This window comes from Haliotis asinina, chromosome 8 (assembly GCF_037392515.1).
Source record: "Haliotis asinina isolate JCU_RB_2024 chromosome 8, JCU_Hal_asi_v2, whole genome shotgun sequence".
Classification (NCBI taxonomy): domain Eukaryota; kingdom Metazoa; phylum Mollusca; class Gastropoda; order Lepetellida; family Haliotidae; genus Haliotis; species Haliotis asinina.
In genome coordinates this window covers 42,653,415-42,670,585 of record NC_090287.1, presented here as the reverse complement: position 1 = coordinate 42,670,585, position 17,171 = coordinate 42,653,415, and the positions used below count along the sequence as shown (strand labels likewise).

The 17,171-nt window shown below is 39.8% G+C and overlaps 1 protein-coding gene across 1 annotated transcript in view; it reads left to right on the top strand.

Moving 5' to 3' along the window:
• Positions 1 to 15,114, top strand: part of LOC137293531 (Fanconi anemia group M protein-like) — a 44,397-nt gene extending 29,283 nt beyond the window's left edge. Inside the window, exons 14-27 of the mRNA XM_067824133.1 lie at positions 2,184 to 2,309; positions 2,892 to 2,950; positions 4,265 to 4,397; positions 4,787 to 4,860; positions 5,616 to 5,760; positions 6,731 to 6,898; positions 8,036 to 8,718; positions 8,956 to 9,024; positions 10,014 to 10,128; positions 10,355 to 10,487; positions 11,499 to 11,578; positions 12,299 to 12,396; positions 12,598 to 12,692; positions 14,138 to 15,114. Of these exons, the coding sequence (XP_067680234.1) occupies positions 2,184 to 2,309; positions 2,892 to 2,950; positions 4,265 to 4,397; positions 4,787 to 4,860; positions 5,616 to 5,760; positions 6,731 to 6,898; positions 8,036 to 8,718; positions 8,956 to 9,024; positions 10,014 to 10,128; positions 10,355 to 10,487; positions 11,499 to 11,578; positions 12,299 to 12,396; positions 12,598 to 12,692; positions 14,138 to 14,252 (2,093 nt within the window). The 3' untranslated portion in view covers positions 14,253 to 15,114. The remainder of the gene's footprint in view (positions 1 to 2,183; positions 2,310 to 2,891; positions 2,951 to 4,264; positions 4,398 to 4,786; positions 4,861 to 5,615; positions 5,761 to 6,730; positions 6,899 to 8,035; positions 8,719 to 8,955; positions 9,025 to 10,013; positions 10,129 to 10,354; positions 10,488 to 11,498; positions 11,579 to 12,298; positions 12,397 to 12,597; positions 12,693 to 14,137) is intronic.
• Positions 15,115 to 17,171: the final 2,057 nt, after the last annotated feature.

Sequence of the window (17,171 nt, the reverse complement as noted above, 5' to 3'; positions counted from 1 at the left end):
TATGTCAATCTACACGTAATCTGTATGACGACAAGTGGAAAAGTTTCGACCAATGTGCTACTTTCAATGGGTTTATGGCCAGAAGCACAACTCATCCACAAGTAGCAGACTACTTATGTCATCTGAGGTCTACTAGACGCTTGAAGGGATCTACACTGTCAACTTATTTGGCAGCAATTAGCTGTAAAGTGACAGTAAAGTTGGGGGTGAAGCTGACGAAGGCTCCAGATTTAGTTGCATTATTAAGATCCTTTAAATTAGAGGATCAACAACAGAAGTTCCGAGTTCTTGCATGGGAACTTAATGTGGTACAGCGGCACCTCACCAGTGAAGAGACAGGCATCTTTTGAGTTGCTCACTCAAAAAACAATATTTATTCCCATCATAGCAACTGCAGCCAGGATGTCCGAAATCCATGCCTTAGATTTCGGACGTACAAGATTTGAAGCTGGTAAACATGCTGCTGTCCACCTAGGCTTTTGGTGGGACTTCATATCGAAGAATCAGTTGTGAGGACAACCAGATCATCAGTTTTATGTTACGGCTCTATTGAATATCCTGGGTCCAGATGACACACAGGACTTGTCCTTGTGTCCTGTCAGGGCAGTGAATATCTATGTAGAAAGAAGTGCTGTGAGAAGAAGGAAATTCAAGCGTCTGTTTATCCCATTATCTCCCACATTGCAGTGCATGAGTGAACCAAGATATGCCACACTGTTAGTTTGGGTAAAGTCCTTGACTTAAGATATGGGTTGCGGCACCAGTTTGGGTAATAATGCTTACCTTAACATATGGGTCGTTCCAGGTATTTAGACAACAATGTGTCTAGTATATCTAAAATCCACATAATCTATAAGATTACTTCTCATACTTAGTATAAGAAGCTGGTCCCCCATCAGACGTCAGACAGAAATCCAGTTTGCAGCCACAAGAAGAATTCCCAGGGGGTTAAAATAAGCAAACACAGAATGAGTACAATCTAATGTGGAATCCCAGAGGTGATAAACCCACCACCTTTTCCATTGGATTCAGTAAGCAAGAAAGCATGAGTCAGGATGATGAAATATATGTAATTCTTATGATAAAATTGATATTTTATCATCCTATTATTTTATTTTATTATTTATGAGATGAAGCCCTCCCAACAATCCCCTCACACCATTCAGGCTTCCCTGTAAGCCTGTGTGGAGGCATATTGTTGGAGAGAGTGAGGATTGCCATGTGATTGGTCACGTGGTTGGTTTGGCGGGAGTGGGGAGACGGCTCAGGGTGAGTGATTGTATGTTCGCTTCTATTGAATTGAAGGGATTCATGTTTCTCCTAACCGTTTGGAAGGAAAAGGGACATAAGCAATAAAGCATGAGTCAGGATAAGTATAAAATATCAATTGTATCATAAAAATTATATTTGCCTGCCTCATACATGTGAAAGAGGTTCAGGCAAGAAGGAGATTATTGTCACACCTGGTTATGTATAGGAGAAAACATGCCTCCGAGGTTTTGGTAGACAATGTAAAACCGGAGGGGGAGGGAACCACCAACCCTGATGGTTTTACATTGTCTACCAAAACCAAGGAGAAGTGTTTTCTGTAACACATATACCGTCAGTGATGGGTAATTACAATGAAGTTGGCCGTGAGGTAGAGCGTCTGCCTACGGATAAGATAATTGCGGTTCCAATCCTGTTTCGGAAAACCTTTGTATTGTGAGTTTAATCTAGAACAATATTTTTCATTTGATTTCAAACACTGATGTATCATTTGAATGTTGATGTTCATATAAGTTCGGAAAAGTAAACCCTGGGAAGCGGTCTTACTAACGAAAAGTAAAACCTGGGAAGCAGTCTTACTAACGAAAAGTAAAACCTGTCCATCCAAAACAAAAACCTCAAATGCGGTTATTCTGGGAAAATAAGAGATGACCTAATATATAGTGAGAAGCACACTTTAGGTTTATATAGAAGGTGAAGATGTCTGTTACCAAAGGGAAGAATTCTGTTTTTGTATGACAAGCAAACTACAGGATTTTTTGCCACAGTATAGTGGTCATGTGCTTTCAATAAGTGGCAATGGTAACTAAAGTTTGAGGTTTTAGTACTGAAAAGAGTTTTTCGAGGCATTTGTAAGGGTAGACAAAAGACATGGAAAGCAACTTCCTTCTCTACCTTATCTGTGGGTGTTGTAGGTTGTGGCACAGAGCTCAGTAAATCTGAGGAGGAGAGTTTCCATGTGATAAGGAAAAGGAAAGTGGCAGCCATTCTGGATGATACTGAAACTTCCTTTTCTCTGCAACATAGACAGGAAAGTGGAGGTATGTTATGTATGTCATATTTGACCTCTGATTATAGTCAAATATAAGTACATGTAGCATATGAGTTTACAAAAGTGTGCTTTATGTTGTAAAATGCTTCACCAAAAAGTGCAAATACTACTTTATCCAGCAGTTACTAAGTTGTCCAAGATAGTTGGAAGTACATGTATGTCTGTCTGCTGGTTTTCATCCTGACAGATCACTTGTTGAATAGTGTCCCATGATTAAGGTGAAGTAACTTTATATCATAGCACAAACAGATTGCTTCACTGCCTGTTTCAGAGTGGATTTGCCAGTAAAATATACAGTTGGTTATTCTGTGCATCTTAGAAGCATACTCTACACACGTGTGTAGTTTTGCCGTGAACTCTTCATATTTCACTTCATTTGGATACAGTTGTGTTTAAACATTATCTGTCAAAAGAGCATCAAAATGGTCAAAGAGTCTGTGGAATTTCAGTTGATCTTGTCAGTGTATAAAGATGTCATATCTTTGGTTTTATTTAGTCAATAGTGGCAAATTGCTGTCAATATTCCTACCAGTGCATTTACCTGAATACATATGAGTGTTGTGGTTGTCAGATGTCCCTTCCTTCAAGACTCCATCTCGACCTGCGGCCAGAAAGAAGCAGAAGATGAAGGTAAAGTAAGAGGTGACCAACAGGATCGGGTGGTCAGGCTTGCTGACTTGGTGGACACATGTCATCGGTTCCCAGTTGTGCAGATCAATGCTCATGCTGTTGATCACTGATTGTCTGGTCCAGACTCGATTATTTACAGACCGCCACCATATGGCTGGAATATTGCTGAGAGCGATGTAAAATTAAACTCACTCACTGTAGCTGAAAAATTTAACCGTTTCGTATTGCGATCCATATTTTGCATGCCCAAGGGGCAAGGGAGGTAACTTGAAAGATGGGAATGATAGTGGACCATGTGCTTCGCTGTGGCGAAGATGCATGCATGCATGATGATGATGATGAAATGTGGAGGAACACAAGAATTGATGAACACTGTGGTGTATGTAATGATGATGAGATGGAAGTAAATGTCGAGTACAAGAAACAAAAAATGAACCCATTTGTTGGTTGAATTACAACACTCACCATGTAAATGTTATTATTTTTGTCTAGGAAACCAGGGCAGTACTATTAGGTCTCTTTGCAAAGAATTCAGGGTAGCACTATCACGTCTTTTTGCAGTGAATTCTGTGTGTTCAGGGCCGCACTGCTATGATTAATATCAGGGAATTCAGGGTGATACTATTACATAAGGGTGTTCAGGGCCATGATGTCACGATTAGTATCGGGGAGTTCATTGTGGTACTATTATATCAGGATGTTCAGGGCCACACTGTCATGATTAGTGTCTGGGTATTCAGGGTGGTACTGTTATATCAGGGTGTTCAGGGCAACAGTGGCATGATTAGTATCGTGGAACTCAGATCGATACTATTATATGAGGGTGTTCAGGGCTACAGTCATGATTAGTATCGGGGAACTCAGATCGATACTATTATATGAGGGTGTTCAGGGCTACACTGTCATGGGTAGTATTTGGGAACTCTAGAGTGGTAATATTACATGTATATCAGGGTGTTCAGGGCTACAGGCATGAGTAGTATCAGGGAACTCAGAGTGGTATTATTACATGTATATCAGGGTGTTCAGGGCTACACTGTCATGGGTAGTATTTGGGAACTCTAGAGTGGTATTATTACATGTATATCAGGGTGTTCAGGGCTACAGGCATGAGTAGTATCGGGGAACTCAGAGTGGTACTGTTGTGTAAGGTGTTCGAGGCCACACTTGTCAAGTATAGTGTTTTGATTGCAGTTCAAGCTTTAATTCTTCTGGGCAGAATGACAAGATTTTCCTTTGGAAAAGGACATGGTACTCATGTTTTGGGGTTGATTATGTTGTTATGAGTTGTTGTTTTTTCTTTTGGCCATGCAGTTAAATTTCTCCAGTGACGATGAGACAGAAAGTGGCCCCAGTTTCACCAAGTCTAGGAGTGAGACATCTCAAGCCCATCGTAGCAGCAGTCACACCAATGATGATGATGATGATGATGATGATTTCCAGCTGGGTGAGCTGAGATGTAGCTCTTCAGTTAGGTTATATAGTAGTGAGAGATTCATCTGTCTGACTGTACTTTCCACACTTTATTGTAGGGCTTCCTTACAAGACTTAGGCCACAGTATCCCATTGTTGTCACACATGTGACTGAAGTAAGATGAATACCTGAATTAATCTCACCATGCTGTCACGCTTTCCATTTACTGCTTATCTGATTTAATATTTACAGGCAGAAAAATACAACTGAAATATTGCTCCCCTGGCTGTCAAGAACATTCACTCACCAACCCCTAGTAATTCTGCTGTCCTAATGTTGCTGAGATTAGTTGACAGCAGCATAGCACAACATTCATCCCTACTAGTTGAAGAAATATTGTCACATATTTATTGTTTTTCTAGGCAAACCTGCTGGTAAGAGCAGAATGGCGAATGCATCAAAGATAAAGAAGAAAAAGATAAGAGAAACAATCAAGGTATGTTGGTTACTTTAAGATATAAGTCTTTGGTGGGTATTGTTAGTGTCTGATTCATTTTTCAGCATTTTTTCTTATGCTAACTCTTTGATCATCTCTGCCTTCTCCATGACATTATCTATGACTGGTCCCATGAAGGTCCTGGGGTAGAATAGGCCTTCAGCAACCCATGCTTGCCATAACAGGTGACTATGCTTGTCGTAAGAGGCAACTAACAGGATTGGGTGGTCAGGCTTGCTGTCTTGGTTGACACATGTCATGAGTTCCCAATCGCACAGATCAATGCTCGCGTTGTTGGTTACTGAATTGTCTGGTCCAGACTCAATTATTTACAGACTACCGCCATATAGCTCAAATATTGCTGAGTGCGGCGCAAAACTAAACTCACTCACTCACTCACTCACTCACTATCTATGACTCAGTATGACCGAGATGAGGCATGGGACTTGAAGGAACCATTATTGGGGTGTATTTGATAAGTACATGTATACCTCATGCCTACATATGCAAGCTGGATATACATGGCCTATGCTGTTAAGATCCTTCTCTGTGCAGACCTTCCTTCAATATGTATAATCCGTAGTGAAGATTAGACATTTCTGTAGTTATGACTTTGAAGGTACAATGGAAAACTTATACACAAAGCTAACTACAGCAAGACTGAGACCATATCCAGGTAATTACACAGATGCTTTTTCATAGAAAATAGTTCCCAGAGTATCTGAAGGTAAATATGTACTAATGACACATTGTAGAGAAGAGGGGGCTATGGTTTCCTTGACAATGAGGCCATGCTGTCTGGTAGTGAAGCATCGTCAGATGAGGAGTGGGATAGCAATGATGAGTGTCTGGAGGCCAGCTTCGTCAATGATGACACTCTGATGTCTCAAGATCATGTTGGTGAGTACCATCAAATCAGTCCCCTCAAAATTAAGTGGCACATGTCCTGTCAGTATCATATGTCATACCTCCCTTCATCATTGCCATGTATTTTGTTTGCCACGATTCTATGGAATCTGCAGATTTTCAACAGTTCTCTTCACTATCAACTATTCATATGCCATTGTACAAAACATGTGTACATGTGAAAGATGGGATAATTCATTTCTAAGGAGCAATATCTGTATAGGTTTCATTGTTTCATCAAGTCTATGATTCTACACAATGGTAAGCCTCGTTTGGTTTCTGTTTTAACTGTAGATTTATGCACTCCTACAATTTTGTGACAACAGTCCCCAGTCTAACCTTAATCTCATACTCTCCTTCATTGGTTTTGAGTAACTGATAAAAGCAACGAGAGCCTATGAAAATGTGATCTATCGGGCAGCAACACTATCAGGTGAAGAAGCATCCCACTGCCAAGAGCCTCAGTAGGGAGCAGATTCATTTGGAGGTTGCATGACTCTCAGACCTCTTAACCTCACTTAACATGAGTGAATACCACACTGAAGTTATTGTTTAGCAATGGCAAAGCCATGGGGGGTGGTTAAGGGGGTTCAACACCTCCCCTGAAAAGGCTTGGATCCCCCTATGGATCTACACGCACTTTAAGTACCCTATTGTTTTTAATCTGTGTGATATTTGAAGCAATATATATATTTTGTTGGATTTGTCGTCATTGTGACCCTGAAAACACATGAGCAAATCCTGCTAAGCATGAGAAATTTGTTTGTGCACTCAGTATTCAGTGGATAACCTGCGGAGTCAATTCATCAGTATTTTACTTATCATGAGCCCGTCCTCCATGTGTATTCCATTTTCATGTCATTAACATACCCTCACAGGAAATGGCTCTTCACCTTTGGTAGATTTGCTCATAACTAGTTCAATCCCAAAAAGTAACAGGGTTTGCGCGTTGTGCCCTGTGCAGATATACATGCTGTCTACCTGAAGTCTGTGCGAAGTCCAATTCAACGTGACCGGTTCCGTCTACAAGCACATCACTATGAGAAGGATGTTTTCTCCCAAGTCCCTGAGCATGAAGACAATGAGTATGAGGAAGACAGCTTCTGTGTTGGGGATGACTTCCAGGAATCAGGTTAACCATCTTTCACACTGTCTTAATGTTTCGTATTTGATTTATGTCTTAATTATGATACGGGTCTTGGGTCCCAATGAGGTTCCTGGTACAACCCTCTGTGCTGAGGACTAGAGCTGACCTGTGTCTAAACACTCTCAGAAGCCGTTGGAATTGGTGACTATTTATCTCAACTTGAAACCGTAAAAAGATTAGGATTTGTTGAATTATACAAAATGGGGCTTGTCTTACAATAAGCAATGAAATAGGTTCATGGGGGGAATCCTACCATAGCTACTGTAATGACCTGACAGTGGGGAGTAGTTAGTCCTGGTAATAGGCACTAATCTTGAGAGGAGTACTTAATTCTGCTTACTGACACTAATCTTTAAGCAGTTTATTGAACCATCTAGAATCATGTTTTTTTGCTACTGAAAGGATTGTTTAACAGTTGTGGGGTAGCCTAATGCTTAAAGCATTTGCCTGTTGCGTCAAAGACCTGGATTTGATTCACCACATTGGTACAATGTGTGAAGCCTGCCATGATATTGCTGGAATATTGCTAAAAGCGTCATAAAATCATTCTCACTCACTCTAACTGTTGTGTTATTATTGCTTTAACAACATTACAGTTGTTGTTGCTTTAAACTGGTGTCTTCTCTAAGCTGTGACTAATCATGATGCAACTAATATTGTATGTATGTGTTTCCCTAATATCTGAATCTTAATATATCACTTGTAATGGTAATAGTTAATAACAGATTCTCATATGAATTATTATTCCATGATACACTGACCAACTGAAGAACAACCAAATCAAATAGTAACAAGCCCAAAGTTTACTACCTATTGCAACAATGGTTTTGTTTGATCTGATTACAAGGTAGCATCATCAGTAGATATGTCAACAATAACAGTAGGTTCAACAAGGGTTTAGAGAATATGTGGACATATCACTGATACAGGTGAAGTCTTACCAAAGCATTCAGTTCTGGCATGGCCTAATGACACCTGACAATAATTCAAACAGAGAGTAGACACATGTGAAGATATGTTTTCTGAGGCTTTTATGATGGCTCGACTGAGGGTATGGTCAACAATTGTTGTCATTCCCACAATGGCCTGGTTACATTGATACAGATTGGTTATTGATTTCAGAGTACATTGATGAGGAAGAACATGATCTGTTGGATGACTTTGATGAATTTTCACATTATTCGAAAAGGAAAGGTGCAGAACATTCAAAATCCAACAAATCTAAACATATTGTCGGAAGATCCAGAAAAAGGATTCGTCAGATATCTGGATCATCCAGTGACGAGGAAACTAGAGTAACCACCTCTGTGCTTGAGAACACTCAGGCTGACAACCTTGACCCTCACTTTATATGCAGTCAGAAAAATGAACCTGTTCGCAAAAAGATTGCAGCCATTTTGTCCAGCAGTGAGGAGGAAAGGAGTCCAACACCTGTGTCGAAATCATCACATCATGCTCCTCCCACAGCCAGCTTTGAACAGGCAGATATGAACACCTCTTCATCACAGAGGTCTGTGGCACTGTTAGATGCTGACAAGATGCGCCAGGAACGTCTTGCCAAGCAAAAACAGAAGCAACAGGAATTCCGTACAATGATGTCCAAGAAGAATGGAGCTGCCAGCATTTGTGGCAGTTATAATGATAGCCTTGAGCCAAGGACAGCATGTGCTTCTATTTCTGGCTCAACAGTTTATATGTCAAGGAAGTCATTAGACAGTAGTCAAACAGAGGACAGGTCCAGGTTTGACTGTGAAGACTATGACTTTGCTTCTGACAAACTGAGTTCAGTTATTCCAAAGCCACTGGTATGTAGTTTTAGTTTGACGGCTTACATGTAACTCGGTACCCTTCTAGCCAATGAATGGTCTTTGTCAGTCTTGCCAAAACACAAGAATATTTTCATACAACAGAAATCACATAACCTAATCATTTGTAAAAGAGCCATTTGGCAATAAGTCTTGATGATAGTGAGAATAATCAGTGCATCATTTTAACTTGTTTAAATCAAATTATTCTCCATTTAATTTCACATTTCTCTTCAGCCAACCGAATGGGGTTTAAAGGACAAGTTAGTGATACTAGTTGATTCAAGAGAAATCAGTGGGGCGCAGGTAAGTTCTTATGAGAAAAGGAAAATGACGATAAAGGGGAAAATGGTGGTATGACTTACAGTCAGTGGGGCACATGTAAGATGTGACAGTAAAAGGGAAGGTGGTGATATCACTAACGGTCAGTGTAACACAGGTAAGATGTGATGGAGTAGTATACACAATAAAGCTCTATATGGATTACTTTTTTAATGTGAAGGTCCTGGGGGAGAATAGGCCTTCAGCAACCCATGCTTGCCATAAAAGGCGACTATGTTTGTCGTAAGAGGCGACTAACAGGATCGGGTGGTCAGACTCGCTGACTTGGTTTACACATGTCGTCGGTTCCCAGTTGCGCAGATCGATGCTCATGATGTTGATCACTGGATTGTCTGGTCCAGACTCGATTATTTACAGACCACCACCATATAGCTGGAATATTGCCGAGTGTGGCATAAAACTAAACTCACTCACTACTTTTTTAAATGAACCAGAACCCCCATTGTGTATACTACTAATGGTAAAAGGGAAGATGGTGATATCACTTACAGTCAGGGGGACACAGGTAAGATATTATTATAAAGGAGAAAATGGTGATATCACATACAGTCATGGTAAAGGGGAAGGTGCTGATATCACCTGGATCACAGGCAAGATGTCATGGTAAAGGAGAAGGTGGTGATATCACAGTGAGTGGGGTACAGGAAAGATGTGCTGATAAAGGAGAAAATGGTGATATCACATTCAGTCATTAGGTCATAGGCAAGATGTCATGGAAAAGGAGAAGGTGATATCACTTACAGTGAGTGGGATACAGATAAGATGTGACAATAAAGGAGAAGATATAACAAAGAAAAGCTTTCTCGCTTGTAAGTGGGGTACATTAATTGGCTCAGCCAATCAGAAAACAACATTTTTGTGTGAAATAAGATAAATACTGTTGTTTTCCACATCGATCTATACTGCCTTCTTTGTTGCCTTTCACCTGTAATGTGAAATGTTTTCCACTTCAGGACATAGTGTCTAACTTGAGATTACAGCACGGAGTGTCTGTCGTAGCTCGCCAGCTTGGTGCTTGTGACTACATCATCAGTAACAGAACAGCTGTGGATCGCAGGCAGCTCTCAGGTGATACACCAGTCATTGCAACTGTTAGGTCTCCAAAAATAGACAGCATAGCTATTCCATAAATCATAAGAAAGTATGCAAACATTTACTGGCTTAACGCTTTCAACCTTTTGTGTAGTACCTCTCTAAGTCATCAAGAACAAAGAAGTCCAATTTGACACACTGTCACATTCAGAAAGGTGTTACAAGTGTGTTATTTGAGTTATGATGGCTGTTTATGTTACAGATTTCAGCAATGGGGCCCAGCGTGTGAAGCTGATAGATCGTGTTCAGCAGATGAGGGAGCTGTATGACAGATGCTGCCTAATAGTTGAGAAGGATAGAGTAAAGCCAGGCGAGGAGAAATCCGCCAAGCTAAGGTAGCAGTAAGATATAGTTGTACATATGTACATATGACAGAACTTTGTTTGCATGTTATAGTCACAGGTTATGACAAGGCCATACATTCAGGATAGGCTGTCAGTGGAAGTCTAGTACTGACGGGAAGTGTCTCAGATGATGGAGTTTGTGGTGGAGGAGACTGTTAGCTTATAATATTAGCTGGCATGGATGGTGTACCTATCAGCTTATGCTTTTAGGTGGTGATGGGGATGATGTGACTGTCAGGGCTCTGTTGGTTACATACATCACTATCAGTCATGTTTTGGAGACATGGAGGAGATTCAACTGAATGATCCCAGTGACACTGAAGGATGGTAATAAGTTATTGCGGATGTACTGTGATAAATGCCTATGTCTCAGAGTGACAGTGAGTGACAGACTTAGGTCAGGGGGCTAAAGTCAGGTCACTTAACACCATGGAGGCAGAACTATTTATGTATTGCGTATTTTCATAAGCAGCGAGGTTATTCTGTGAGAATTGTGGATGCGTAGCATTGGGTCTAGCACTAAGTATAATGTAAAAATGTATTCAGAGATTTATGATATCATACATCATTTTGAATGATTATTTGTAGATATATTGCAAATATAAGATTGGTTTGAGGCACATAGTATTATATGTTGTCTGAATTTTGTTGCATGTATAAATGCCACCTTTTTAGTACCCCTAAAGGTAAAATACTGAGTTTGCTATAACGCCGACATTGTGTATGGTGTTTACTGTTGCAAGTACTCTCTTGAATCCCGGATGTTGCTGAACCCTTAAATGTACTTTACTGAGAAAGTAAGTTTAATTTGTGTCACCATTTGACCACTTTCTGAAAGGTATTGTGCACTGAAGACATTTGGAAGGAAGGAAGTGTCATCTAAAGAAGGAAGTGAACACAGTAGGATAGAAAGTGATTTGGAGTTTGAAAACTGTTTAAAATGGGTGACAGAATAAGAAGGATTCTTTCATTAATTATTCATTTATTCTGATTTTGTTTCAGTCACAGAACAAAGTACTATGACTGGATTCAAAGTGTTCTTGTTCAAACGAATGTTCGTCTTTTCTTCACTGAAAATCAAGGTAATTTTTTAGCAAATGAAGGTCAAGGTAATGCCAATTATGTCACAGTTGAAGGTCCAGATCATTTATGACCAGTGAAAATCAAGATAATGCCCAAGATTGGACCATTCAGGATCAAATTAATGCCTAATTTAGGATCATGGGGGACCTACTACAAGGCAGCTGGGGTCAAGGTATTGTCCACTGTAGGGTAGTTAAGGCCAAGGTCATGTCCAGTGTATGGCAAATGCGGTCAGGGTAATATACAGTGTAGCACTACTGGAATCAAGGTCATGTCCAGTGAAGGGCACCTGGGGTCAAGGTAATGTCCAGTGTGGGGCAACAGGGGTCAAGGTAATGTCAAGTGTAGAGCTACTAGAGTCAAGGTCATGTTCAGCGTAGAGCAACTTATTATGAATCAATGGCCATTTTATGACAACTGAAGATAAGGTAACACAGCAATGTAAGAGCATTTAAGATCTGAATATAGTTATAGCTATTGTGTGATTGCTACTGTCAGCCAAGATAGAGGTTGGTTGTCTCAGTGAATATCAAACACTGATCATATCTAAGTTGATAGAAAATAGCATATGGTGGGATGGAGAAGTGTTGACCCCTCTCTTCTGTCTGCAATGTGTTGTTCGCCTGTGCAAGGTTACTTCAAGGGCTCACCAAGTTGTTCATGTCTGAGGTAACATGCTATATTCATGGTCAGCTGCTAGACTGTGGCACCTGTTTCAGGGGAGACAGCAGCTCTCATGGCACAACTGGCTCAGTTGGAGAAAAAGAAGGAGATGAACGTATCAGTACCAGTTGATGTTGGGCTTATTGAAGAACAGGTAGAGGAACTATATTGTTAACAACTGGAAACTCCATCTACATGTGAATCACGTCTCTCAATAAGGAAATAAATTGTCAGCAGAAGTTGTAGAAAATGCAGCACATGATAAGGGATGTTCTGTATCATCTGGCTTACAGACTGCAGGGCTGTCAGTGTACTGTGAGTATTTTGATCAGGTATGTTTCTGCTCTGTTATCAGGTGCTGAAGTTCTATACCTCTATTCCTAAAGTGAGCTATGCTAATGCACTGAACCTGTGCTACAACTACAGAAGCATTTCCGACTTCTTGTCCAGGTAAGCAGATACTATCTCACAGCACCTTTCACCGTATCTTCAGTACTTTTGTCGAGTTGTCTCAAAATAACAAAATCTTTGAATCTGAAAACACATATACACCTACTGGCCTGTTCACCCATAGCTTCTCTGTACGATATTTTTGGTTACTAGGTGACATGGCATGTTCAGGACAGTAAACCTTTAAAGGGTTTGCTAAGAATATGTTGTCACATTCCATCTGATGATGTCATAAGCATATGAAACATGTTACATAGATCAACTGTTTTCTACCAAATACTTTTAATATCTTCATGGACATTGTGGTGCTCAGACAGGGTCTAATTTCCTACCTGGCTACCCCACACCCTTTTACCCTACCCTCATATTTGTTATGTTAGTTCCTGACATCAAATTTGTAAGAAATGGAAATATATTGTTCAGCTTGGAGGCTAATATTTTGAGATTTTCAAAACTTTAACCATGTATTATGTTCCACACAGGCATCAATACAACCTTATAATCATGAAAGAATAACATATTACATTGTTAAATCTCTTACTCACATGCACATAACGGGTCCAGGTATTGAAACAACTCATTACCCACCCATTCCGGATATCCGAGTTACCATTATCACCCAGTCTCCGCTCTACAGCAACGAACAGAGATATGACAATGAGATAACACAAATGACTAGTATTCAGCTTCTCATTCACTACCCCAGAAAAGGGAAATTGTGGAAGGGTATTTGGTTTTCTGAGTATGGTGATTACCCTCCTGTTATACGTTAGATGATGCACCTCACATTTGATGCTTTCAACTCAATCAACTGATTGTTTTCAAATTCAGAAAAACTCAAGCCTTTTAGTGTTTAAATTCATGTGTTAGAGATTAGCGAATTTCTTAACTGATTGTTTCTTTTAAAAAAATATTTGGTAAAAGTAATAGAAGCATTATATGTAGTGAACAATATGACCTTATCACACCCTTATCTAACTTTTAAATATACTGGCCTAATCAAACTAAAGGGTTATAAACACCAAAGAATATAGGTTAGTGCAGATAGTTATCTGTGAGCATGTTGAAAGTTGAACTTCAATTCAGTATGAGTCAACAGATACTTGACTGGCTTGATAAAGTAATCACTCCATAAAGCATCAATATATCCATTAAAATTGCACACACTAATAAACTTGTTAAATGATGACTGAGTGAAAAAACACCTTGCGTATAGTGGTTATTTTCAGAAGTGTTTGTCTGGCCAGCAGTGACTGCTTTGTATGGAGAAATGAATCTAATATTTCCATAATGTATAAATCATGTTGTGTTTAATAACAGAAAAAAAGTCTTGTTTTTTAATATGTTAAAAATATATGAAATGTTTGGTGGTCATGAGTGTATGTATGTGCATATTGTGGTATTACTGTCCATGGTGTTAGATCAGGTTCACTTTTGTGTTGCAGCTGCACTCCACATACTGTCAGTGTTCGAGGGAGGATGTCAGAGGTACGTGCCGCTGAAGTTTGTCGCTATGTGGGTCATTGTTTTGATCTGCAGATGCTGCCAACAAATAGATAAAACTAAAAATCAGGCTCATGGAATGATTAGTGCTGACGTTATGGTACAGCAGATGCTACCACAGGATGATTGGGGCTGACATTATGGTACAGCAGATGCTACCACAGGATGATTGGGGCTGAGATTATGGTACAGCAGATGCTACCACAGGATGATTAGGGCTGGCATTATGGTACAACAAATCCTACCACAGGATGACAAAGGCTGGCATTATGGTACAATAAATCCTGCCAGAAGATGACAAAGGCTGACTTTATGGTACAGCAAATCCTATCACAAGATGACAAAGGCTGACATTATGGTACAACAAATTCTACCACAAGATGATTAGGGCTGACATTATGGTACAACAAATCCTGCCAGAAGATGATTAGGGCTAACAGTATGGTGTAATGGATGCTCCCAGGGCATGAAAATGTCTGAAGTCAAGATTAAGTTCACAAGACGATGCATGGAGAAATTGTGGCTGTTGTGCAGCAGTCTCATCTTCTACTAGGGCACCTTGTAAAGCATCACATCTGACATTCCCGACATTCCACTGATGGTTACTGTGAGCTGAGGTGCACACTGGAAGGTACAATATATAATAATTGGAGATGATGAAGGACAATTAAGGTTTACCTACAATTTGGACTGCTCATTTCATCAGAGCAGACTTATCTCTCAACTAATAATGAAAGACTGAGTTAGGAGCAAGCATTTTTAAATAGCATACATTGACTTCTCACCAGGACTGTGATGGTGCAATGTCTGTGATAACAAGGTCAAACACATCTGAATTCATGTGAATATGGCAACTGCTATGAAGAGATGTTGGAATTGATCTTTGACCAGTACATGTGCAATAAATACTTGGATATTAGTGGTCTCTTGTTTTCTGTCAGAGAGCTAAAGACATGCTGAGATAACATAATGATGAGACAAGTTGAGATCAATTAGTCAACCCTGGGAATACACATCACCAGTGCTAGTTTCCTCGAGGTCCTACATTAGTCAATCATGGGATTACAAGTAACTATCTCTAGTTTCACCCAGTGCCTACATTAGTGAAACGTGGGATTCATGTAATCAACGTCTGTTGCCCCAGTCCCTACATTAGTCAATCATAAACTTACACCTGACCATCGTCTGTTGCCCCAGTCCCTACATTAGTCAATTATGAGATTACACCTGACCATCATCTGTTGCCCCAGTTTCAATCATGAGATTACATCTGACCATCGTCTGTTAACCCACACCACCTGTTGTCCTTCTTCCTTCATTAGACAAACGTGAGGTTGCATGTAAACACTGTATCTTGTAGGGGTCTGTGATCAATTTGCCCTTTATTCCTACAATCTATGTAACTATGAGCCAACTTGTTGTGGATCTATAGTGTACATGTCACGTCTTTTGTGGAATATATTCCCCATTCCCATGCTCACAGACTGAGAAAGTAAGTGTGCTGGCTACAGCTGACCTGTTCTCATCATCTGCATGCCTTCAACAGAAATTACTTTTAATAAAAATGTTTTGTATCCGAAATGCAACCTTAAAGGACTGTTATCTTGCATGGTGAATGTTGCAGTTCTGCTTGTACCAAACATTCAGTGATAATATTTCTTACTTGAACCCTTTGTCGTTTCTAAACAAGATGGTTTATAACAATGCATTTTTCATTATCTTCATTACTAAGCTTTTTTGCAGTGTAATCAACAAATTGTGGAAACGTTTTAAATGTTACTTTCGGCGTAGAATAATTTACGTGCTTTGCTGTTTGTCGACGATATTTCCGAGAGTGCCCACACTACAAGCACAGGACAGGTTAGAAGTATTCAACAGGCAAACTGGGATGGAAGTTAATCTAAAAAAGCTTAATACTGTTAACTGTTTTAGATGTTCTTGGTATGGTACTTTGAAGGTAAACAGTTAGAAGTTGTACCTGGACACGAATATTTTTGTCAGTGATATACCGGATTGTAAAAACATACGAAAAATATTGGATTAATTCATACAACAACAATAGTTGTTACAGGTTTATTAACTATCCCCTATGTTATTTGATAGAATGTAGGCCATTGGCTGTTAAATATATCGGTGTGTGTAAATAAATCGATGCATTGAGGCTGATATCTAGGCTACATCACTAGTGTATTCTCATGCATATCCTTTTGATGAATCTGGACAGTTAATTATGCGACAGTTAGAGCATCGTCTCTCAAACAATCTACATGAAGTATGGTTTGACTCAATTAGTGATTTATCTTTATTTTATAGTTATGAAAAGGCACAAGCACTAACCACATATAATTATCTTCTTTACCAATAAATATATTGATAATCTCACCCAAGTGTCTACTGATATCAGTTATAACAACATGAGTATATATAATTGATATCAGTAGACACGATGGTGAGATTCTATTTATCATCCAAAATCACTGTTCAGCAGTTTTCATTGAAAAATGGACATCTGTGAACACAGTACTGCCACAGTGCAGCGATGTCATAGCATTGTGACGTCATCAACTTCATGACAATATTTATCAATATTTCGCTGTTTTTCATAAGTGACGTCTAGTGACTTCGATGAAAATGTAATATTAATGCTGACCGAACTCTACCGACCGGACTTTACGACAGGAGCCCGCTATCTTTCCTGTGCCGCATGACCGGCTTGCACCGAGCTTCAGGAATGTGAATAGGAAATAGTTTTATGAGAGCAGCGTGTCTTGTTCTAGATCTGTATTGTGTCACACAGTCATTTCATATACCTTTACCACGTCAGTCTGACACACAGGGTTATTTAAGGTGTTCCGCTGTTGTATCCCAGCGACGTCAGTGTGACACAGGGTTGAAGTGTTCCGCTGTTGTATCCCAACGTCGTCAGTCTGACACACAGGGTTGAGGTGTTCCAGTGGTGTATCCCAGCAACATCAG